This window comes from Stegastes partitus, unplaced genomic scaffold, assembly GCF_000690725.1.
Source record: "Stegastes partitus isolate 25-593 unplaced genomic scaffold, Stegastes_partitus-1.0.2 Scaffold395, whole genome shotgun sequence".
Classification (NCBI taxonomy): Eukaryota; Metazoa; Chordata; class Actinopteri; family Pomacentridae; genus Stegastes; species Stegastes partitus.
The window spans coordinates 332,481-357,409 of NW_007578126.1; the positions used below are offsets into that span (position 1 = coordinate 332,481).

At 38.6% G+C, this 24,929-nt stretch overlaps 1 protein-coding gene across 1 annotated transcript; it reads right to left on the reverse strand.

Annotated features, from left to right (window-relative positions):
* Positions 1-431: 431 nt before the first annotated feature.
* shmt2 (serine hydroxymethyltransferase 2 (mitochondrial)) lies at positions 432-23,791 on the reverse strand. Its single transcript, XM_008285301.1, has 12 exons — positions 23,685-23,791; positions 16,095-16,286; positions 11,797-11,876; positions 10,459-10,659; positions 10,107-10,188; positions 8,661-8,783; positions 6,645-6,784; positions 6,347-6,509; positions 5,624-5,723; positions 3,617-3,772; positions 2,762-2,869; positions 432-2,598 (listed from the first exon to the last, which is right to left on the reverse strand). The coding sequence occupies exons 1-12, from the start codon at positions 23,715-23,717 to the stop codon at positions 2,471-2,473; spliced, it is 1,506 nt and encodes a 501-aa protein (XP_008283523.1). The 5' UTR covers positions 23,718-23,791; the 3' UTR covers positions 432-2,470.
* Between the last annotated feature and the right edge of the window lie 1,138 nt (positions 23,792-24,929).

A 24,929-nucleotide genomic window follows, 5' to 3' on the forward strand; every position in this document is an offset into this window, starting at 1 on the left:
AGGCCTTTGTAGCTTAAAATGCATTCCAATGAAACTGTTGCTTTAACCAATCAGATTTAGAGCTGGTGGTCCCAGGGGCAGCTAGCAGACGTACGATGACGTCAGCATTTTCACGTCCTCTAATTGGAGAGCTTAGCAAAGGCTAGCGATTCATATCTATAGCAACCCTCACAAGCTAAAACTTTATCATAAAAGTATTACGTCTCTTAGCGACACTCCCATCAAAGTGTGTGTTGTGATGTCACAGTGCGTGATTCGGGCTGCATCGATTCCTCGAGTACATTGATTACAAAACATAGTCAAGTAATTTCCTCTGCCTTGAAGCCTCGTTTTAAGAACCAGTACTAAAGCTAAAAACAAGTAAATATCATCTCTATATATACAATTTCCATCAAAAACCCCCCCAAAAAAGCCAAACAATAAAAGTGTAATTTTGAATCAGAATCCATTTTATTGCCAAGCATGAAAAGTTTTATGAAAGAAAGTGTTGCAATTCAATAGACTGTGAGGACTGGGAATAAAAGGACAGTGTGCCGCATTGTGCAAATTAGTCGTGTAAGAAGAGATTTAAAAGATGACACTACATTTGATTCCATGACTGAGGGGCCAGACCAGCAATTAGGGAGATTTAGCACATTGTGGTGCTAAAATATCAGTATAAAATGAATTATACTGGCAGACTGGTGTGACAGGTGATGTATATTAATATCAAGCGCACAACAACAAACTGCATTTGCATCACTGGATTTTTATTAGGACTCTGCTAATACAATTAATAAAAATGTTCTGTAAAAGAAAGTTAGTTCAAACTCATGTTGGTGTACAATGGCTGGAAGCACGTCAAAGATGATAACAAACAGTAGACTTGTGTACACTGTAGTAAAATACTTGTTGGTATATTTTGGCAAAGCCTTGTCAAAAAATCTGAATTTGTTCACTTTAAAAGATGTGTTTTGTGCAAAGTAGGAAAGTATCACATCATTTATTTTCCAGTGCCTCTGCCTCAATTGTGCCATAAGACAGTTTCACAAACAGAAATCTTGCTTCCTCACTGATGCAGTGACAATGACAACTGTGCCAATCTGTGAACCAGACAGACAACAAAATACTCAGAGAATGTTTTATCAAATCAAGCTGCTTCACAGCTTCCATCACTGAACACCACGTTGAAAAAAAAAAAAAGACACTCAAATCAGACAGACTGCACTACAAGCTGTCTCTTGTGTAGTATAACAAAAGAGCATGCTACTGGAAACCGACAGGCATTTATGAAATGATGGAAATTACATAGTTAATTCTTTGTAAATAATATATAGAAAAGTAGATTCTCTCTGTAAACAAAATGAAACAAATGTGAAATAATGCAGACTGACATTTCTGTTATTATTTCATTTGGTTACTTAAAACTATTTTGTCCTAAGAAAATAAAGAGCAATTAAAATCTGTCATCTATGATACGCTGGAAGAAAAAAAAGAAGACAGTTCTAGCAAAGTCAAAAAAAAAAAAAAAAAAGACATTCTCAGTTGGATTTTGGACATACGCAGCAATCTAATACAAACTCACATTAAATTCTACTTTTAAAGCTTATATTTGATTTTCATTTACACTGTGTGAAACATGTTTTTAAACAACTTATGTGAGCAGTTTGTAGTGTTGCTTTATTTAACTACAGCATATTAAAATATAATAAGATTATTTAGTCTGTCTCCTGTATAATTTTGGCTTGAACCCTTTAACTTTGGAAAGAAGTGGGTCACATCTTTTTGAGGTTAAAGATCTAAATTTCAAAAATGACATTTTGATACTTTGTTAATTTAGAATGTTCAACAAAACATCCTCCTACAAAAAGGCAGCCAACACATCACTGCTTGACAAAACACCCCTTCGCCTCATAATACTAGTTTGTGTACCTGGTTTCTAAAACAGAAAAAGACTGTACAAAGCTGTCATGCAAAGATCTCCTCATGAACATACCAAAACACAATAGTGACATTAGTTAAGACTCTTTACAGAATTAAGACTCTCATTGTATCTTGTTATAATAACTAATAATATACTTATCAAGTCACAGAGACTGTGATACCAAGCGTTGGTCTTTGTTTCATTTGACATGTTTTTTTTCCTCCCACACACTTGCATTAAACAGTGTGAAGACAGCTGAGAAAGATCTTCACACATACAATAGAAAATAGCTTCTTTTGCTCTACAAAATCTGTCATATTTCATTGTTTCTTTTGCCTCAACATGGAGGCCATGTTTTCAGAAGAAAAGATTGATGGATAACTGCGAAGAAGTATAAAAAATGGTTCCCCAGATCTGATTGGAAAAAAGTGAACTGAAGTCATCCAAATTCACAGGCACAAGCACATTTCACTACATGACATTTTTCCATTTTCTCCTTGCACACTTCTGCCCAACCAGGTTTCTGCCATCTGGCTGTCATGGACCAGTGACTCCACATTGGCCAGCCTAATGGTCGTGGAAACCTGGCATGGGAAAGGGCCTGGCAAAAGCTTCAACACGGTGGCGCAGGTCTGCGATGCGAGCCACAGTTTCTGGGTCCTGAAGAACAAAGTTCTTGAAGTCCTGGAGCTTTCCTGCAGACAACCAAAAAAGGGTTTTTAGCTTCATTTGTTTTATCACCACTCAGCATTTTGTCTCCTCTCATCCAGCAAGTTAATATAACATATATAACATTTTGCTTCATAATATATACACTGTTGTACTTTGAATCTGACTGCCCTCTCTCAGTGAGCTAACCTGTCTTTTTCTTCACATCCAGTGCAATCTTGAAACCTTCATCCATGAACTCGACAACTTGCACAAAGTCGGCCTCTTTGAACTGTCTGGAGGTCAGAGCTGGAGCACCTGAGACAAAGAAGAACACAACATAATGTAGCTTGAAATATAAAATATTGCCTATAAATTTTCCTCTTTGCTTTGAAGTTCAACTGCATGTAATTCATATTCTTGATTTTTTTTTCCTACTTAGGAACCATATGGTCTTTGAGAAAAAAAGAAAAAAAAAAAGCAGCAGAACCCCAGAGCTTCTTGAAACTTCAGTAATTAATCTACAGAGACTCGAGATGTGTCAAACTTACACAGATGCTGATGGTCAATGGGCCACTACAGTGCAGTCTAAAAGAGAAGGTAATAAGTGCAGAGCATTGTAGTGTAGGTTCAAGACCTTCCCCTCAGAAAGTGCTAAAAATAAGGCACTGTAGATGTGGAGCTCTTGCACTTCCTGGAAGATGATTAAAAAGCCAAACAAGTTTAATTAATCATGAATTGCTCAGTGCTTGTGGCGTAATTGTTGGCTGACTAATTTCTATATGTAGACCTGTGTTTTGAAAAAGTAAAACAGACTTAGTGAGAAGGATGTTAAAAACAAAGTAAATTTGACTAAAACACCTTCTCTTTGTAGTGGCATATGGAACACAATACACTGGGAATACAGATTACAATTTCTTTTGGGATTTAAAACTTTTTAAATATTAAAACCAGCACAAACATTACTGTTTTTTTTAAATGTGGTTTCTGATCATACTCATAATAAGTATGACAACCCCTGTGTGTGTCCAGCTAAACACCATGTAATGTGAGGTTGTTCCTTACCTAGCCTGAGGCCACCAGGAGTCAGGGCGCTCTTGTCCCCGGGGCAGGTGTTCTTATTTGCAGTGATTGACACGAGCTCCAGCACCCTCTCAGCCCGAGCCCCGTCAATGCCCTTAGGCCGCAGATCCACCAGGACCAGGTGGTTGTCGGTCCCACCTGGAATAATAAGCATTGTTCATAAAAACTTTTGAAGAGGAGTCCAAGGCTTTGTAGACATGCAATCTTTACTTTAAAGCATTTGATCGTACCACCTGGTTCTTTATTTAACACAGACAACTGTTGGTGCTAGACTTGTTAGCTTTAGGATACAAAACCGAATGCTGCTAATGATGAAACCAAATTACTTTTAGTAGTGTCTTGTCAGTAATGATTCACATCTTCACCTCTCTTCTGTGCATATCCGATTTATGTTCACCTGAAAGCAGCATTTATACGTTTTACTTCATGCAGCCTTGAAATTAGAATTGAAATGAAATAACTGAAATGAGACAAGCATATTTTTTGCTTTTTTTTTTTTTTTTGCTTAGTGACGTGTTTAGGAGACAAATGGATAATTTTTTACATGATTTTTTTTATCTGGCTTCCATCACAGCAAATGCTGGTATTTCTGAGGTCAACCATAAAAGCATAAAAGCAGAGAAATAACAATAACTGAGGTATCAAAAACATTATTATTCTTGACACAGATGCAATAGTAACCCAAATTGTTGTATGTATGTATGTATGTATGTATGTATGTATGGGCTTATTGATGAGCTTCTGTCATGTGTTTCTTAAAAGGTGGCGGTGCTGGTCAATTATTTGTGTGAACCAGTTTGTTTCGTTTGCTCTAAAAAACAAACAAACAAAAAAAAAACAGAATCTTTAAAAATATTACTTTTAAAAAGGTGAGGAATCGCAAAATTGAGGTCATTAAGAAATGTCTGTGATAAATATGTATTTGGCCTGGATGTTGCATTTGATCGCAGACTGAACAGGATGTATGTGATACTGTTTCTTTCTTTATTCACAGGAGTATGCCATATCCAAGTCTAATTTCTACAGACAACCAGGACAATCTATTGTGGATTACAGAAATGTGAAACAATATGTTTAAACTAATCTGGCAGTTTAATTCTGGACTAGCTGAAGTCTGAATTTATTATTTGCAGCAGATCATGTGGCTTAAAAGTACTCCAATGGGACAGCAGTAATGAATTACTAACATTTTCATAAAGTATTAAGCATTTTTATAGCAACTACATAATGATATTGATAATACAATATGCTGAGACAATTAAAAATAGTACTCCAGTCTAACTCTTAGTAATCTGACCTGACAATTGTTTTCTAGTCTTTCACAGAGAGACACACCTAGGGCTATTAGCTAAATGAATTCTGCTCCCAGTTGTCATAGAAGTTGATAATGTCATTAAAAATTGTATAGGGAGCAATATTTTCAAAGGTAGTTAACTAATTTGTCAGTTTAAGGTGAATTCAAAAGGGATTCACACAGGATTTTCTTTACAATTTAAACTATGGAGAAAAGTATTTGTTTGGATATGCTTTGCACAAATACTGAAGATACATTATTCCTATTACAAAGTCTTGCACGGTTCTTTTGCCAAAACAGCTACAAAGGGATTAAAAGTGGGGTATGTACACTCTGCCGTGTAAGCACAGGACAAATTTGTATTTTTAGGGTATCAACTGAGAGGTATACAGCAAAAAAGAGCTGAGGCCAGTGTATTAAATGCAGTACAAGATTCAGGCATTTGCTCACAGCCACAAAGTGACCATTTTTATCAGATTGTATTTCCTTAACTGACAAGGTAGCTACCCTGACATTAGCCTATTTGCACATCATGAATTTAAATGCATTCCAGTTTTTTTCTCCATTGTGTAATTTGCATTTTGTGACAGGGCATTTTGCGCAAGTTTTCAGTGTTTGTCGGTTGTTTGCTGAGTCGGTGTCTTCTTAGAAAAAATAGTTTTAAAAAAGGAATGCTAATATACAAGTTAGATTACCTGATACCAGGGTGTAGCCTTTGCTTAGAAGAGCTGCAGCCATAGATTTGGAGTTCTTTAGGACCTGGGCAATGTACTCCTTAAACATGGGAGACTGTGCCTAGAACCCACAAACAATGGTAGGTTATAAGTCATCTTCTTTTCATTTAGGGGTCAAGAAATAATGACTTATTAAGGCAACAGAAAACTCAATAAAAATGTAAATGCACCATGTTTAAGAGTTATTATTTAATAAAAAAAAAATAAAATCTCTCTCTCTCTCTACACACACACACACACACACACACACACACACACACATATATATATATATATACATATATATATGTATGCTGTGATAGAAATATTTGAATATTTCCTTTAATAAATGAGCAAATACCTTAAAAAATGGATCTATTGTTGACTACTTTTGGAGGTGATGGAAGTACGAATATCACTCTAAACTGAATGATTGTTGCTCAAGAGAAATTTCCCTTTAATAGTTAAATTGTGAGACATCACTACTTTCATTCTCTTTAATGAATGACACACAGCATTGAAGTTCAGACAGTTCACATAAGAGAAACAAAGGGGGGACATAAGAACTATAAGAATCTCTTTCATAGAAAAAATAGATCCATCTGTTCAACCTCTTACTGGGAAAATAACAGGCTGATGCAATGAAAGTTGATCACTGTGTGACATAATGAACATTGCAATGGGATATTTGTGTGTTATGCTGACCTGTCTGAGTGCCACAGCTACTCCAGCAATAGCATGGTTATGAGGCCCACCCTGCAGGGAGGGAAAGACAGAGAAGTTGACCTTGTCCTCAAGGTCGTACATGATTTCCTTTCCCTTCTTGTCCACTGAGCGAACACCCTTACGATAGAAGATGAGGCCAGCCCTGGAAGGAACAGAATCGTTTACTGACAAAGCATTTTTACCACTTTATCTTTCGCTAAAACTTAAACAAGGTTTCATCCTTGGTAAATTGATTTGTCCCCACTTGTGGTTTCTAAGGCTCACCGACTGTTCTTACCTGGCTCCTCGGAGAGACTTGTGTGTGGTGGAGGTGACCAGGTCAGAATGTTCAAAGGGGGAGGGGATGGCTTTGGCTGCCACCAGGCCACTTATGTGAGCCATGTCAGCAAGCATGTAGGCATTAATGTTGGTGCAGAGCTGAGAGAAGACAAGGGCATAAAGAAGGAACAATCGCAAAGTTAAAGTACACATTTATATATATGTGTGACAGGAAATGTTGGTTCTAGTTCCACTACTCAAAATCATCACATTACTCTGCAATACCTGTGAATTGCAGTGCAGTCATTAAACCTTGAGGCAGTCTGATTTTTGTGAGATTGGCTCTAAATGCACACTCTTGAGTATAGGAATTTTAGCCCTTCTTAGACACTGTCTCCTACTTTTAGGTGACAGAGGACTTGCCACTTCTGTCAAAACGTGACATGAAACAAAACAAAACAAAAAAGTGCACACACATGATTTAAGCCTCAACATACCTGAAAGTCAGCACTTAAGCGTTAGTCACCGTTTAATTTAAACTGTAGTGTCCTGGAGAATAATGCGAAAAAGTGCACGGCCAAATATTTATAAACCACCATGTCTTTGCATATGCATTACTCTTGATATACAAAGTGTTCCCAGAAACTGCTTTAGATAATATAAAACTAAACTGCCCTCTGCAACTTGCCACAGTCAATGCCATCAGTGACCCTATTAGTGTGTGAATTTTATTTGACTGTACCCTGTATGAGTTCAAATTTGAGATAAAAGATACAATCTCATGGCACTAATATCCTCCCCCAGTTAGGGTTTGATAACTCACTCTACATCTGTTAGCAGTACCTATCTTCTCCAGCATAAGATATTTCATATGAGAGTTGGTGTAATTACACTCTTCTGCAGTCTTCAGAGGCCTGAAATATTATAGTGCAATTCAATAAATCCTTGCTGTCTCTTGCCAGCATTTATTGAAAAAGGCACAAACAATAAATAGCTTTCTAACATGCAAATGACTCACTGGCGAATGATCAGAGCAGTAAACAATCTTTTTAGTGCTCCAATTAATATGCATTATCATGACAATCTCACTTCGTCTCATACCTAAACTGGATCAGCACGTTTAATAGATTAAAAGTCAGTGGAAAGAGGGTATAGAACACAAGGGGGTGATGTGATGTCGCTGATGAATGCCGACAGTGAAACAGATTTCAGATTTAAAAAGGAAAAAAAAAAGGGGGGTTGCTCCAATCTAGGTAGCACACCACTGAAAACCTGGAAAGGAGCCTGCCCGGCAGATTCTGCCATAAAACAGTGAACAGTTCCACAGAGACATGCCAGGGGGAAAATATGGCCCCTCTTCAGGCCTAGTGGCAAAGTAGTTATGGTGCTTAATAAAAACACAGCTCTGTAATGGTGGGACACTCCATCTGATGGTACTAGCTAAAGTGGGAGCTCTGCAACAAAGGAAAGCAGTCATGGAGTGAATGAAGTGAAACAGCGGGGGGGGGGGGGGGTATATAACAAAACAGATAAAGGGGCCTCTTGTGCACCGTCAAAGAGAGCAGTGAAGTGTGCAGTTAAAAGTTGCTACTGTGTACTTGTGAGTCTGTGTGAGTGTGAGTTGAGTAGGCAACAGAAGAAAAAGGCATCTGTGTTGTTGTGTGTAAAGTGTGTAATGACCCTAAAATTGGTTTGTGTTTGGAAATGTTGAAATTTAAAAGTGAATGCTCTGAATTCTGAGTACACAAGTCTCTGCTGAGGGACAGAAATTAGTAAAGGCATGGTTTGAAGAAAAGCTGGCTGGGTCTGACCTATCAATATGGGAAGCAGGTGTGTTTGACATTTCAGTGAAAAAGGTTGACTGAGTTTTAAATAAGAGGATGAAGCTGGTCGGGCCTTCCTAATGTAGGATGAAAAGTAGAGAAAACAGGTAGCAGTGGAGTACAGGGTAGAGCAAAATACACACAAAAAAAAACTGAGAGAAAGATGGGGTGAAAGTAAGGTAAGTTTTGAATACAGAGAGTTCGCCGTGCACCTTCTTAATGCGGGCATAGTCAATGAGGCGGGCATAGGCACTGGTGCCAGCGATGATGAGCTTGGGCCGGAACAGCTTGGCCGTCAACTCCATCTGGTCGTAGTCTATGAGTCCTGTTGCAGTCTGCAGAGAGGTAGACAGATTGAGGAAAGAGAAGAGGTAGAGGGTGGGGCAAGAATAAAGAGGAAGTGGAGGAGGAATATGAGAATATTAGAGGGAGTGTAAGGGTCAGGAGTAAAAAAAAAAAGGTACATGAGAGGAGGAAAAAAAAAAGGTCAGATATCTAAGGATCAAGAGCAAACATATCAACACGGAAGAGAGATTTTTTCCATTTGAAGCTCATTTGAAGCAGCTGCATTTGAAGTACTTTGGCTACCTTAAAAGGGAAAGGAATTTATCTAAGGAAGACATTTACACCTATCATATCATGGAGGAAGATGGAGCAATTGCAGTAATGCACCCCTACTTATCCAAATTCAACCTTTCAGAGATCTGCTGAACTGGTGAGATGAGGCTGAACAGATCAGGTTGCTTTCGAGACTTGTCCTGCTCCTTTCATTGAACTGAGCAATTTAAGAAACATGTTAGACAATCCATTTTTCAGAAGATGTAGTTCAGAGTCATGTGAAATGAAGTCAGGCTGGACCAGCCAAATGACCGGCGTCTGCCGCCTGAAGACAGCTTTACCCTTCTAGTCATCCTCCAAGCACCAGAAAGGAGAGACAGTGAAAGACAGAAGGATGGAGCAGAAAAACAAAGAAACAGACACAATGGAGAATAAGGAAGATGGACAAGAAAAAGAAGAGAGAAAAGGAGGAGGGAAAGCTTTATTTAGACAACCTGATAATCTCCCATCTCCACAGCACATCTATGGATGCCCCCTCACTCCATCAACCTGCTCATTGTGAAGACAGAGCCAGTGGTGCTGGCCAGCCTGTCGATTTCCCATTATCTCTCACGCAGAGGGGTCCTGCCTGCCCATACATCAGCAGGTCTGGACATGCAGACTCTCGTGGCCATCCATCAGCCGCTACCAACACTACCACACAACTATGACCCCGGGAATAAAATACTATACACTAAATATACAGTGGACTGATCATGTCTATATGTTAACTTGATAAATTACTTGTCACTTCGTGGGGGACCCTGATTGTACAAATCTCCATGCAGATGAAAAACAGCAAAATGTGATTGTCTTGACATTACAGGCTCAATTTAGAACAGTTCTTGCAATTAGGATTTTAAAAGCATGAAAAATGCACGAGAATATTAAAGTATTTTCAAATATTGTTTAACTTGCATCTGCCTAACGTTTTTTATGACACTATAACTTGCTGTCATAGCTTTTCATTTGAATTTACTTTTCCATTACCAAGAATGCTGATGGTTTATCACTGGTGGAAATAGATAAAATATACATCAGAAGTAGGCACCTCTACTTACGTTTAGTTTGTAGGGCATGGATTCAAAATAGATTGACGTTGCTGAGATTCTCTTCACATCAGACATGTAGCCATGGGTCAGACTGGGGTGACAGGGACATATTAACAAACATTATTTTGTGCAATGTGTAGCTGGCAAACAACTTAATCCATAAAGAAAAATCTTATTTCTAGTGTAAACAAATGATTAGGAAAATAAAAAAGGAAAAATGCATAACACTGATTCTTCAGGCTCTGCAAGTGACACACTAGTGTTGACCAACAAAGAAACTGGGGCAGCTTTGAAAAATGTGAGGATGAGAGAAAAAAGTGACAGGGTGGAGAATAAAAAGAAAACAGCAGTGAATACTGACTGTCCTCCATCGGGCAGGTCCAGGCCCATGATACGGTCATGGGGGTTTAGCACGGCGGTGTAGACAGCAAAGTTAGCAGGAGAACCAGAGTAAGGCTGGACGTTGACACCCCACTGAGCTGGGTCCAGGTCAAAGGCCTCTAGAGCTCGTTTCTGACACAGTAGCTCAATTTGGTCAACCACTTCTGCCCCTCCATAGTACCTGGGATAAAGGTTGAAAAAGAAAAAAGAAAATTTTATATTCCATGAATATAGTGAATCAGTCTTGCAAGCAACTTGCTAAATTATTCCTCAATTTTGATGTAATTTTAATCTGAAATTGCTAATATTTTGGCTACTTTCTGGCAACAGAATCATCTGTTTCAAGCTGATATGACAACCTTGTTAGTAAACAGTTGTTTATGGAAACACTTTGCGTCCACTTTGTGAATGTAAAAACAATGTTCTCTCTTTTAGGTCTGCTTGTGTCACCACCAACTCTTGACGGAAATATTATTCTTGATTTTTGTTTTTAACTGCATATGCTCCACTCTGTTCACTAGCTAGCGGCAATCTATTTGTCAGCTGCTTGCTGTTAGGAAGGTCATGTCCATACAGAATACATTGACAATTTAAAATGTTCCTAGAATTTTACTGTTAGAACAATATCAATTATAGCCCGCCCCCTTTTTTTTCAGTAATGCCTGTTCGCTTTCATATATCTGCCACAAATGGCACTGTTGGTCATAAAAATCTAGAGCAACCTAGACTGAAGATGACCTAAAACTTTCACAGCAGATCTGGGGCATCTAAGGTAAAAATGCTCATCAAAGCTTTTCAGTGTAATTACAGATGAAGGAGCAACAGATGGCTTCTGTAGAGACCAGTGAGATCATCCTTTTGTTTCATTACATTAAAATGTAAAACAACAGATGAGCTGGACTGTGGGGAAAAAAAATTAAACCACATTCAGTGGGATGAAATGTATGATAGACTTGCATTCCAGGAATCAAAGGCATCAAATGAGGAGAATCTCGCAACATATCAGCTTTCTGTTTGCTGCTGATAAATGTGAATTATCCACAGCAAATAATTGAAAATCAGAAAACTGAAAATAGAAAACATGCAACTACCAGCCTGGCACTAAATTCTTCCAGTGTATCCCCTTGGGAATTTTCTTTGGCAATTCAGAGGGCGGGGATTATTTGCTATGTAGTTAGAATGTGCTATTGCAGGGCAAACAAGAGAGCACAGTCTAAATTGGTGTGTGTGTATTTGTGCAAGTGTGTAACAAATATCCTCAAGCGCAGAATATCAACAGTGTTAATAAGCAGAGGTGGGGCTGAATAAACACACTCACCTTCTCCCTGGGTAGCCTTCAGAGTATTTGTTGTTCAGACAGGAGCCCTGAGCTTCCAGAGCTGCTCGGCTGCAGAAATTCTGTGGTGAGAACACACACACAAGCAAACACACACTCAGATCAATGGCGCAAGTGGACAGAAGGGACAAGGACGGCAAATTAAAGTCTGTTAAGTGATAGTGAGAAATCCCCCTCCGGCTGGAGGCAATCATTACAGTATTGAACCCCTGGACTTCCATAGACTAACACTCTGCACTTCACAATGCTTATCACCTCACTGGTGGGGAAGACAAGATAATGTAATAAACTTTTCTGCACATGTTGCGATACACTGGTGTGGCCTTTTTAAATCATTTTGAAATTCACTTTCCAAGAAAAACAAATTGTAGTGAGTTATTTTGCTGAAAAAGTGGTGCAATTTTCCACCAAAAGTTTTTCTTACATATCTTATGTGTGCTATGGAACGACCTATCATTTTCACAATAAATTAGGCTGTAGAAGAGCATTTCTTCAGTTTTCTAAACAGTCAAGAACACAATTATTAATCAATTAATTTAATATAAATTAAAATATTTGTCAATAGCAGTCCTTTTACATACTGCTGTTCATCTGGTAAGTCGTGACTCGATAATCCGACACTAAATGAAAAAACCTTCTTTTATGTTGAATAGCAAGGCTGTCAGATTGTCAAGACAGAGGTCCAGATACAAGCAGGCCTTGATGCCTGAATGGTCATTTATTGTTAATATTTATTGTTCATAGTTGTTATAATAACTAGTAGGGCTGGTCAGAATAGCACTTACTGGTCTCTGGATATTCAGGCCCAATTAATGATGAATATCCAAACATTCGGCACGCGCGGGGGGGTATTCGTCAGAGGTGGAAGTGGCCGGAACGCACAGGCAGTACTTGGCTGCTGTTTAGTTAGCGGTCATAGTTCTGTTTCCACCATCAGCGGCGGTGGCGGGGGGTGGCAGATACGCTTCACGGTTGCCATCTGTGTTTACGTCCGCAAACACTGAGCACGCTCGCTGCGCGTGATGTCATTGTTTCCTCTTCTGCGCATGTGGGGCACTTTTAGGTCGTATGAAATTCACCCAGGAGACTGCATACAAGTCGCATTTAATTGGAGATGTGAACAAACTTGCAAAAAACTCGGATTTCACAAAAAAATCCAAATTGAGCATTAAGTCCTGCAGTCTGAACGAAGCCAATCTGTTGGATTGTTAAGTCATATAATACGCCATTATCCTTATTTGTGACATAAAATGTCATGTCAGAGTCGGAATCCAAGGCTGTCAGTATGTTAAAGCTATTTTTCATGGGTTCCGTGCGTTTTTCCTAAAAACCTGTCGTATAGCAAGGTTTTCGGATTGCTATGGGTTGGATTATCGAGTCACGACTGCATTCTCTTCATACCATAATGAGTCTTTCCAACTCTTGTCCAAATCTTCCTACTAATCGCAACCAAACTGACACTTGACTGCTAACACCTCAGGTAATGTATAAACAATGTTAGAACAAATGAATGAAAATGTATAAAGGAAAAGATCACCTTAATAGAGTACCATTTATATTTGTAAGTTTAATATAAGGCTACTTTAGGTGTCATGTGCAGCTGAACAATTCTCTATCAGATATGCAGTAGACTTATTGTCGATTGAGTTTTATCAGGTGGCAAAGAAGATATGACCCACTGTATGTATGCGAACATAATTCTCCCTGTATAAATGTGTGCAGTTCTGACTGTGTAACAGAGAACTCTTTTGACATGGCCTCCTCAACAACACTAGTGTATATTATCACATTGGTCAGTAATAGGGTCTGACAAAAAACACATACACAAAAAATATAGTCTCCACTCTCTCCCTCAATAGGGAGGTGGGTGGTGTCTTGTGTGTGTGTGGTTATGCTAATGCTTCACCTGGGAGCCAAGAGGAGATCAAGGAAGATAACAGCTCCAGTAACAGCTTTCTGTTGCGTCCGTCTGTCATGCCGACGATTGTGCATATATTAGAAAAGGAAATGCATTTGCCTCTCAGTGTCTTGAAGTATGTGTGTGTGTGTGTGTGGGTGGGTGGACACGTGTGGGAAAACGTATGTCTTCTCATTCAAGGAATGTCTGCCTGAGCTGTACTGTGATGTGCCTCGCAGAGTGAGTTGGGAGGAGGCAGAATGAAGATATCAGCTTTATCTCACACTAGAGCGGTCAGGCTTTGTGTTGAGAGGGAGCTGATATACTCCACTGAACAACTACTGTGGCGAGGAAGAAACAGGAGGAGGGAAAAAGAACAACAGACGATAAAACCTTGTCCGCCCTTTTGAATAGTAAAATTTTTCATTTCACACCATTCAGCCTTGGAATAAAAACAAAGAGTTCTGTAAAAACTGAGCTATTCTTGCTTACAGTCAGAATAGTCACTTTCAAGTGTTTTTACCGTTAAAGAAAGAAAGTTTGAGTGACTTACAGCACACTGTGTACAGTTTGTCAGTGGGTAAATAATGTATGAAAAGCAAGGTTGATGTGAATTCGTTCTCGTCAGAGTTCATGACATCAGTTTTTTCATTTGTATATTTGAAGCAGAAGGTCACAGTTTCACAAGCCTAGCAGGCCACTGGAAGATTGCAAACCAGCAAATTTATTGCTATAAAACATTAATGCATTCAGCAACATGATTTAGGAATAAATTAGCAAAAACATTCTAACATTTGCAGTGTATGAATTTAAAATGCAATACCCCTGTCATTTGTGATATTCGATGTACTATATACTGTATTCACCTACAGTAAGAGCCTTAATACATCCCTAAAAAGGTAGTTTCTTTTACTCCTACCAGCAGCAACATGTAAATTAATTACGACAATGGATATCCACAAGGCTAGAATGTCTGCACATTTAGCAGTTTGCCAAAACATTTATCAGAGGTGATGGGGTGTTCTCAGCTACCTGCACTGCCAACATACAGAGGAGGTGTTGCCAACTCTTACAGGCACTGAATAAGTGCTTACATTGAATGTCTTTCAATTAAAATTAGCCACTTTAATCCAGAATTGTGTCTGAATTTATTTATTTTTTTAATTATTAAATAAAAATATCTGCACCTCCCAACTCCACGCCAACATTTTTAAAGGCACTGTAAAAATGAACGTGCCAATTATTACCTGATCCACCAAGATGTGGTTCAAATAACTGTTTATATTAGTCTGCCCAAACCTTCTGCTCATCATTTGCCCCATCATTTTCAAATACCCATTCACTCTACAGTCAAAATGTTTTGAGCAAATCCACACATTCATATATTCAGTGATGTGTGCTGAGTTATACAGGCATCAGATATAGGTTTTAGAGAGATTGCCAATGCACAATTTTTAAATTTATTAAACAGAAAAATAACAAAAAAAAATATTGCTTGTAGCTGTTTAAGAGCTGAAATGTATGGTACTTTGCACCTTGCATATAAACATTGCACATTACCCTACAAAACATGACAACTCATTAAATAAAAGTTAACAAATAACACTTAAAATACCTCACAAGTTGAATCCACATGCATCTACATTCAATGTGGTTGTGCATTGCTCCTGTCAAGTGGTTGTACCAATTTACTGTGACACAACCTCAGTACATCACTTTCATTTTCTAGATAAGAAAATACTGCAATGCTGGTTTTGCAAGGTATCATCTGTCCGCCTCTTAACCTTGATGCCTTACCACACTCGGACATTAGTGTGGTAAGAGGAGGACTGCAGCCTGCCCACCAGCAGCCCACTGCTGGGCAAGCAGCCACCTGTCACTAAGCGGGGCTACCCCAGCTAACAAGCGGGTGGCTGCGTAAGACATTGGATGTAACGGTTAACTAGCATTGTACATTAAGAAAATATTAATAATTAGCATAACCAACTAGTATTTCTGGTGTTGACTAGCTAGGTTAGAAACTTTTTTAAATTTTCTTTTTTTTGGCTTTTGCCTTTATTCAGAGCAATGAAGAGAGATAGGAAAGGGGGGGAGAAGAATGGGGAAAGACCTTCAGCAAATGGCTGTGGTCAGGAGTCAATTCACGAGCGCTGCGTTGGGGACTATAGCCCCTGCTTTGTGGGTCGCTGTCTTATCCGGTTTTAGCAACATTTAAATAATTTACATGACTAATTGCACACATTTGTGGTAGTTTTATTAGACTTAACTTCTTTTCATCATTGCCCTTTTAGTGTTGCTCATTTTCTAAATGTGAACAAAAACAAGAACAAACAAACAGGTTAAATAAGCATCAGCTGGATTTTTTTTTTTTAAAGTGTGGTACCTCAGATGCAATGAGCTCCAAACCACGACACTGCCTGTCTTTTTCTTTCTGCAGCAGATCCCACATCTCTGGGTCATCCTGAGCTAGACTCTCCTGACCCGTCCACGGACGATCTTCATCCACTGTACGGGTGGCAGCGTGGGACTGCTGGCCACGTATGCTGAGACAAATAGGGGCCCGCTGGCAGAGTGGCTGTAAGCAGGAGGAAGGTTGGCGTATAAGATGAGAGAAGAGGGGATACAGAGAGGGAAAGTCTCAATTTAGACTTTATTAGTTTTACACAGACAGTTATTGTAGACACATTTCCTAAAACTGGGCCATTGCAGTTAAATGGGTCATGGATTATAAGGACTGACACAGGCTGGCAAAGTTTGGGGGGAAGAATTTTGGAGTAAATTATCTATTAAGATTAAAGTAGTTTGGGCATTTCAAATAATCAGAATACAACATGAGACATGTTACACAGAACATAATTTCTCTGTAGAGCATATTTTATCAGTTCAAATATATAAAGAGACAGCCTGATTTGACCTGTATAAGTAAGAAGACATTTCAAGTCCTTTCCACAGCTCTTCTTACACTCTAATATGTAGTCTGGTATAATTAGAAGCTGGCGTGTTTGCATGATATCAATAATCAGCATGGTTGTTCAATTATGCCTCTATCAGCACTTCTACAAACTGAGGGACTGACTTTTACAGCCTCAGTGTACCAGAAGGAGGCATACAGAGAACAGATTCAGCACTTCCTGCTTATCTAATCTTGACTGGTGCTGCCGAGTTCTTCTTCTGCTGCTGCTGCTGCTGCTGCAATGCCTGATCATGTGAGAGTGCAGAGTCCATACAATTTTCACTGGCTCTTCTTAAAAATGAATCCCACACTGGGTTCAATTCTGTTGCTATTATTCTAGCTTACTGTTATATACCATAGCTGCAGTGCTTGGACAATAAGAAAACCTTTGTGCACACAAAAAATGTTGGGTTATATTTAAATAGTGCACAAGTTCCTGTTATAATTCCTAATCAACAGTAAGAGTGCTGTGTGGGAAAACACTAAAAGGTTGAATTAAATACTTGACACTTTGATTGCACTAAGAACAAACTGGCTCCTTCCCGTCATTTAATCAACAATATGATGATGACTCTGTGCTGAGATCAATCCCCCACTACTAACCAATAGCTATCATCTGTGCAGGTGTGCTGGGGTGTGAGGGACAGCCTCCCTTTAATAGCACTATTAAAAAGCAATTAACACAAAGCTCAGGACTGGTTGATGACCAAAATATAACAAATACAATTACGCCTATTCCATGTGGTGTAAAAAATGTTTAGTCAATTGATCTCTTGAAGTAGCTACTCCATTGTTGTTTAGCCTACCCACTCTAGAATAGAATAGAATAGAATAGAATAGAATAGAATAGAATAGAATAGAATAGAATAAAACTTTATTGATCCCTTCGGTGTAAACCGCAGGGAAATTGTTGAATTTAAATGTTGTTAAATCTACTCTACCACCTCTTCCCTGGTTCCTGCGGTGGTAGAGGGGACAGTAGTGACACACCACGGGAACCATGTGGCACATTAATGACGATTTCTAACAGTGTCTACCCTGGCCTTCTGTCACCAGTGGCAGTGGTGATGGTGGAAAAGGGGAGAGCCCCCCACTCCTCAGGGTCCTGTAGGAGATGAGGGCCTGGGGAGACAGGTTGAGCTGCCTCTCAGGACAAGTTTCTCACTGAGAAATCACACGGGTCATTAAATCTTGACGGAAAATGTCCTTTGCTGTCTGGGGCAGACCAAAGCCAGGGAAAGCAGCAGCAGAAAAACCCAACACAAGCCAACACTGTGTGGTTATAGGGCCACTGTTGACTGCAAAACAGACAGGAGTGCCTTTCCCTCCTCCTCCTTGCTTTCCTCTTCCTATCCTCCTGTCCCCATCCTGTCACCCGACGCTGCTAAGCACACTCAGCCAAGTAACACTCGTGTGGCATTTTTATTAGTTCCTCTTGTCACAGATATCACTTCCATGGTGTCCAAATGGGACAGCTCTGGGCTTAAACAAACAACACACAGGTCAGTCCCTGCGGTCTCCCTTTCCGCTTTCCTGCTTCATTTCTCAGCCCTGATCATTATGGAAGATTAATTAATAAACACAAGATAAACTGATCCAAGAGAAGTGAGAGCCAAGATACAAGCACCAAATATGTCACAGTGGGACTATTTTTAGGCGACACATTACGCAGTTGTTTGAAGGTGAACTTGATGAAAACTCTGCTGTGAGAAAAGGGGCGGGATAGGCCACATCAACCTGGGTGCTGAGCACGAAATAATGGCAGAGTCACAGATGCACTACATCTGTGTGACAATGATAAGGTAATTGTTGGCACTTTGCCTTTCCTGTCAAACATCTGTGCCCAAACAACAATGGCGAAGAAGAACAAAAGGGAAGAAAGAAAATCATGTCATTAATCCTTGTTCTGTATTATTTTTGCCCATTTCCTGAAGCTGCTCCTGAGGCGAGTCAATTTTACAGATGACTGCTGTCCATCAGTGGCTATACCAAACAACAATCAATTCTGTAACACAAGGAAAGCAGACAGGACTAGAGTGGGGAAACAGTGAAGAAGAAAACAACAACAACAACAACAACAACAACAACAAAAAAACAAACAGATATGTAAGGTAGCAGAGAAGAAGTGTCGACAGGGCAGCAGCATCTGTCAGTCTGACACGTAGTTGCCTCTTTCTCTGTCACTGACTAATAGCAGGGCTGTCCGTTACAAATTGCCCTGTGATTCACTCAGGATAGCACGAGACTGAAAAGTCTGGATGGGGTGAAGAGGCGTAAAGGGACAGAAACACAGTCCAGGGCGAATTCACTCTATCCGGGTCAAGGATTGTCAGGGTGACAATCAGAGACTTAAGCAATGCCGGCAACAAAGCCACTCTTCAGGAGGTGTAGGTGTTAGAACAATACATTTATGTTTATCTTTCCACAACAGAAAGAAATGAAAAAAAACAACAACTCTGCATTAAACTTCATGTTGCCGCAGATGCATGCTGGGGACTATACTACTGACACTGTCCGAATTGTGGCCTTTCTTTCACTCAAACCCCTCTTACTGTCTGTCAACTTCACAGTGTGTTAAATCAAAAATAGAAATACATTACAGGGTCTCCTTACATTGTACATTTTGTTTGGGCCACCTAAAAAGAAATACTGAACCACCTAAATACAGCTAAACCAGTCTTTAAACTTAAGTTAATATACACAACTTTGAAGAAATAAATAGCAACGATTTTAAGTCATAATAAATGTTATTCTATCAGAAGTAAACTTTAAGTCCCTATAAATCCAACCCAGAGATGGAACGGACTGTCTGACAGGTGTAGTAAACTAAATTAAGCTAGTTAATCTGCAATTTATTTTCTCTGTCAATATTTTGTCTATAAAATGCCCAGTATAATCTTTCACGGTCCAATATGATATTTTCAAAATTATACAATATTAAATGTGAGGAAGAGCTGCTTTTCTCTGTTTTTATCTGTGTAAATATTCAATTTATGGTGATATTGGACAGAGAAAAGCTATTCCGGGGCAGCATATGTTAGTTTAGGCCAAAAAGTACAAAGCAATAAATTCGATTTTTTTTGGTTTCTGTGTGTGACATTGAAGCTAGAGAAGCTGTATTTACGGCAACACTGTAAACTATTTCTAAACCAAAATTAAGTGCTGAATACAACCATAGTACTCTTTTGGTTAACATTGGCAGCGTATAGATGAAAACAAAAATGTTGTTGTCTCTTTTCCAACCCACTTAACCTCTGATAACCACTAAAAAAAAAAAGATAGGGAAAACAAGTACAATTACTGCAAAGCGTTTCCTCTGAACTTCAAACAAAAGCATGGTGTGTAGGAGTTATGCAGAAAACTCTAAAGGGCAACAGGTCTTCTCACCAAAGAAAAGCAAATTCCTGCCAAAGAAATCTCTCATGTCAGTAATGAATTTATATTTGATCAAATTTGAATATTTCAAGTTCTTAACCATACATTTTTTTTGTATTTTATTAGTTACATGGAATTTTGACTTTAGAAGCATACATTGTGAACTAACCACTTTTTTTTGGGGGGGGGGGGTTAAGTGTGAGCATACTAACTTTCCACATGCTTTTTTCTTTTCTTTTTCAGGGTAACTGTATGTCAGCTACCTTGTTACATCACCACCATGCTGAATCTCCTACTTGTCTAGTTGCAGCATGAACAGTGGTGTTCAATTTTCAGTATGACCTCTGGTTCTGACAAATACCAGTGGTTTCAAATAAAATTTCTGACTGATGCACAGCATGCAAAAAGCAGTACTCGGCAAGCTCTCTAATGTTCTAATGCATTCCCCTTTTCTTTCTCACCTAAGCAGAACCTAAACTATCAAAAACAAAATCTGAAAATGTGTAAAGTTACATGCTGTGACATTCACACTCAGTTTGCTCTAACAAAGTTTACTGCATAACAATTTAAAATTGAACTAAAAGTTTTTCAAATGGTTCAAAGTTGGAGTGCATAGGTGCTTTTTCCATCATTACATACTGAATCTAAGCGTGACATCCATGCAAATCCACCAAATCAAATATCATCTGCGCTACAACTGGAGTCTAAAAAAAATAGCAGAATGTCTTACAGAAAGTGCTTTCATGAGTAAAAGAAAACCTTAGTCAAAAGTAATACTATGTCTTTGGCCTTTTGAAATGGACGGATGGTTTGAAAAAGGGAGTAGAGTTCATTTGGAATTCTTATACAGATTAAGTGGAGTTTTAGGAGTATAAACACTTGCAACAACTTTCGAAGATCCAAGTCACAAAAAGTTCTTCATAGACCAGTCGTCCTATAAAGAACATGAGGTCAACAGCAACAAAAAACAAAACAGCATGCTGAAATCTTTCTGTCACATACACAGATCCTATGAGGACATCACATGCTTTGATCCTCTCACCAAAAAAAGACTTGTCTTGTGAGTCCATTAAAAATTCAACGATGAAGCACACTTAACCAATTAGCACCAATAGAAAAAGCATGCAAGCATGTGAACTGCTCAATTTAGTGGGAAACTTCAAACAAAGTAGTGAGTGACTTACAAAACTAGGTCTGAACACATGCCACAAGATTTTGGCTCAGACTTGGTACAGCCTAGCTGTTTCTGAGAAACTACGTGAAATTCATAACATCTCCGAAATAGGTCACCTATGAGGTCCATAATTAGGCTAAGAATCAACCTTTTTTTTCTTCTTTCACCTTTATCAACCTGATGTTTAACCTAATCAAACAATTTGTTTACGAAAAAAGTAGTGAGCAGTACTTTGTTGTGTCATACTGGCCGTTATTATATGAAAGTGCATGTGTGCATGTGTGTGTGTGCGCGCGACATTTTGTTTCACCTTTTCATGTGTCAGAATATTAGAATTTTAATTAGGATTACACATGTAATGGGGATACTAGGGTGATACTGATGCTAGAATAGTAAAGAGAGTCCACAAAATGCAGTCACAAGCAACAGCTCTGGTATAAACTATTAGCTTTTGTCATTCACATTTTGTTGCAATTTTAAAACAAGTTTTTGATTCATCTTTGTGGTACGAAATATTATGAGTAATACTGAACAGGCTATTCAACAGCTATGTCCCACAACCCATGTACAATATACCAATGAGACCAGACTAATTATTAGAAACTTAACATAATTTTGAGTATTGCATTAGTTTTTGGTGAAATTCATAAACTTACAACTGTGTGGAATAGATATTAGGACAATATCTATATCTGGAAAATCATGGTTCACATCGTCCTTGCAACTACCCTTCAGCAGTAATTACTGGTAAAGATAATAGTCAAGAAGCTGCTGACACCACTGAAACAATGGCAATACTTCCTAAGTTGCTCAAAAATATTCCCCTATCTGTTACATAATTATCTGAAAGTAAGAGGTTAATATTTGCTTGGTTCCTGAACAATACAGCTGAAGCTCATTTTGAACTTTGAACGTTTTTGAGAACAGACAGAACCACACATTTCTAGTTCATATATCATTATCTGTTAACCCTTTTTTTTTTTTTTGCATTATCTGTATAGAGTTATCAGGACTGTGGCTTTCAACTTGACTTCACATCTCTGTAAGCATGTATAGTACTGAATAACTAAACACTCAATCTACTGAAGTTTTTGACAAAATGATGGGACACTATTTTGCCAAGCTACTGTAGTTAACAACTGAAGACAGGGAGCTAATTTAAAAGTTTCTGATTATACAAGAGAACATTATCATTTAAGTTATTGTCAGTTTCTCAATTCTTTTTAGGCATTATTACTAAAAAATGATGTACAGCACGGATACCAAAAAACAACATGGCATCTATCCAATTCATACATCACAGAAGAAAATAAATACAACCACTAAAAGAGAGTTCAGCAGCTCCCAAACTTGTCAGCTTTCTTTTCTGACTTCATTTCAATGTTAAACTCACCTAATGAGATGCACGTGCACTAGGCTTAGAGGACGGCAAGTCCATTCTGAGTTTAATTAAATTTGCATGCTTTTAGTTTAAATGTAATTACTGTATTTATCTTTAGCAAAGGTTAAGGCTAAATTATGCTATTTCTAATAATTTTGAAAACTATGTGATTTGTGAAAATCACCTCATGATCCCCTCCTTGCTTGTCCCCACTTTGGGAACCACTGGTTTAGCTCATACCAGAGTCAGGGTTACACCTTTATAATGTCCAATCCAAAATGTTGCTCATAATGTGCAGATGTTTATAGTTTGGTTTGCTAATTTCTTCATGTTCAACAAAATCCATTTACAGTTTTATGCAGATTTCTCCAACAGTAATGTGGAGATGAAAGAGGTGACACTTGAAAAGTAACATTTGATTGTCTGCCCTCCTAATGAATTTGGAAATCTAATATGCTTTTTCTTTGAATAAAGTACTTAAAGTTATTAGTGTAGATGTAGTCACAAAGCTTATGAATCAATGTCACATCTCGTCAACTATAAACATCTCACGTGTCTAATTATTATATGGTTACATGCTCATTGAGTAGCATCTATGCATTATTTTAAGTTCAGCTTAATTTAGGATGTTTGTTAAAAACTAAATTTTGTAAACAGCCACAGCCATGTATTTGTGTTCATTCATGATGTTTTCGCAGCATTCCCACATGATGAAACTGAGCAGTCGCTGTTGCATCATAACTGCAGCCACCTAAGTTACCGACAACGACAGTTAGCCGCTAGCTAATCAGCTAGCTAAAAAGCGTCAAGATTTCAAAAAAAATAAAATAAATAAATCAGTGCGAACAGGACAGAAAAGACAGCCAGTTTGTTGCGGAAACTCTATTTTTTCCTATTTAACATCAACTGTACACCTTGCACAAGCGAGAGTGGGCAACTTAAACCCCACGACTGCAAGTTGGTACTTACCCACACTGACGTTAAGCTAGCTATCAGTTCAAACACGCAGAAAGCCCAGCCTCTAGTTACCTAACTGAAAACACCGAGAGGGAAACAATTACACAAAATTTGCACTTAATGCTACAGTTACCCGTGTGAGTTGTCTCAGAGTGAAGGACAGCATGGTTCCAGTTGTCAGGCCAGAGGAAGAGGCAGCACGGCAGGCGACACACCGCTGACAGGCTCGAAAGGGTGTTTGAAGTTGTTGGCAACGGCTTGTTACGCTCGTCCTGCCGCAAGGGTCGATGGGAATCGTAGGCCGCTATGAGGAACTTACATAAACCAGCAGTGAGCCTACAATACCCATTACATCTGTATCTGAACTGCACTAAACCTGCCCATTCACTTTGTTTGTTCAACCATTCTCCCGTCATTGTGACTGAGTTTTCACGCATTAAAAAAAAAATCTGTTAAAGTACATAAATCATCTATACAATCTGAAAACAGAACAGTAAGTGCTTTATCTTTGTTTACCCCTCCTCTCATCGGTTAGAAACAGATAAATATTTCACGCAAACACTTTGTCATACTATACAGCTGCTTATCTTGGATGATAAATGTTTAGATAAACAAGCCTGGCATTTAGAAGTGCAATAAATTGTTCATGGCCATGTAAAGCACGCTCTAGTATCCTTGTGGGTAAATCTTGAGGAGGAGATTTTATTTTATGAGATAGTAAATTGTAACCTACTCATGCAGTTTTGATTCACAGCAAGAAGGTTCCAGGCTTGATCTCAGCTTCTTGCATGCCATTTGAGGTGTTCTTGTGCTTCCTGTGTCCTCAGGTTTCCAGATGCCTCACAAAACATCTTATGACAGGTCTCTAAATTTGCCTGTAAATGTGAATATGGACGTGACTGACTGTTTTGATTTATCTGTGTGTTTACCATCCCATGGTGCTTTTTGCTGGTTGAGAGTTTGCATCCTCTAGTCCCTTCATGATAATGAGCTAGTTTTGCTCAAAAATAAGTAAGTGAATGAATATGTGAGTAAGCAGTGTTCAATTAATAACAAGACAAAATGTGAATGCTATATTTTATTTGTGACATAAGTCTCCCCTCAAGTAAAAGGTAAACCGTGAAGATCCCAAATCCCCTCAAATAAGAAATGTCAGAGCTTTACTGCTGAGTGGTGTTGTCTTGTGAAGTCACTTTCCCATAATAATCAAGTAGCCACCAGTTTTATCACCATCTGTATCAATTTTTGTGTCAACTACGGTATGCTGCCACTGTCCCTCAGCGATGCCAAATCAATACTTGCTCATTCAATGTAAATCTCAGTGTATAAGAGTGGCAGAAAAATACCTAATGACAAGATCTTGATGGGTCTATGGGAG

Coding starts and splice junctions, on each gene's coding strand:
- shmt2 (XM_008285301.1), bottom strand. CDS start 23,717: ATGCTGTCCTTCACTCTGAGACAACTCACACGG. Junction 11,877..16,094: donor TGGAGCTCATTGCATCTGAG/GTACCACACTTT, acceptor TTCTCACCACAG/AATTTCTGCAGCCGAGCAGC. Junction 8,784..10,106: donor CCATGCCCTACAAACTAAAC/GTAAGTAGAGGT, acceptor ACCTCTCTGCAG/ACTGCAACAGGACTCATAGA.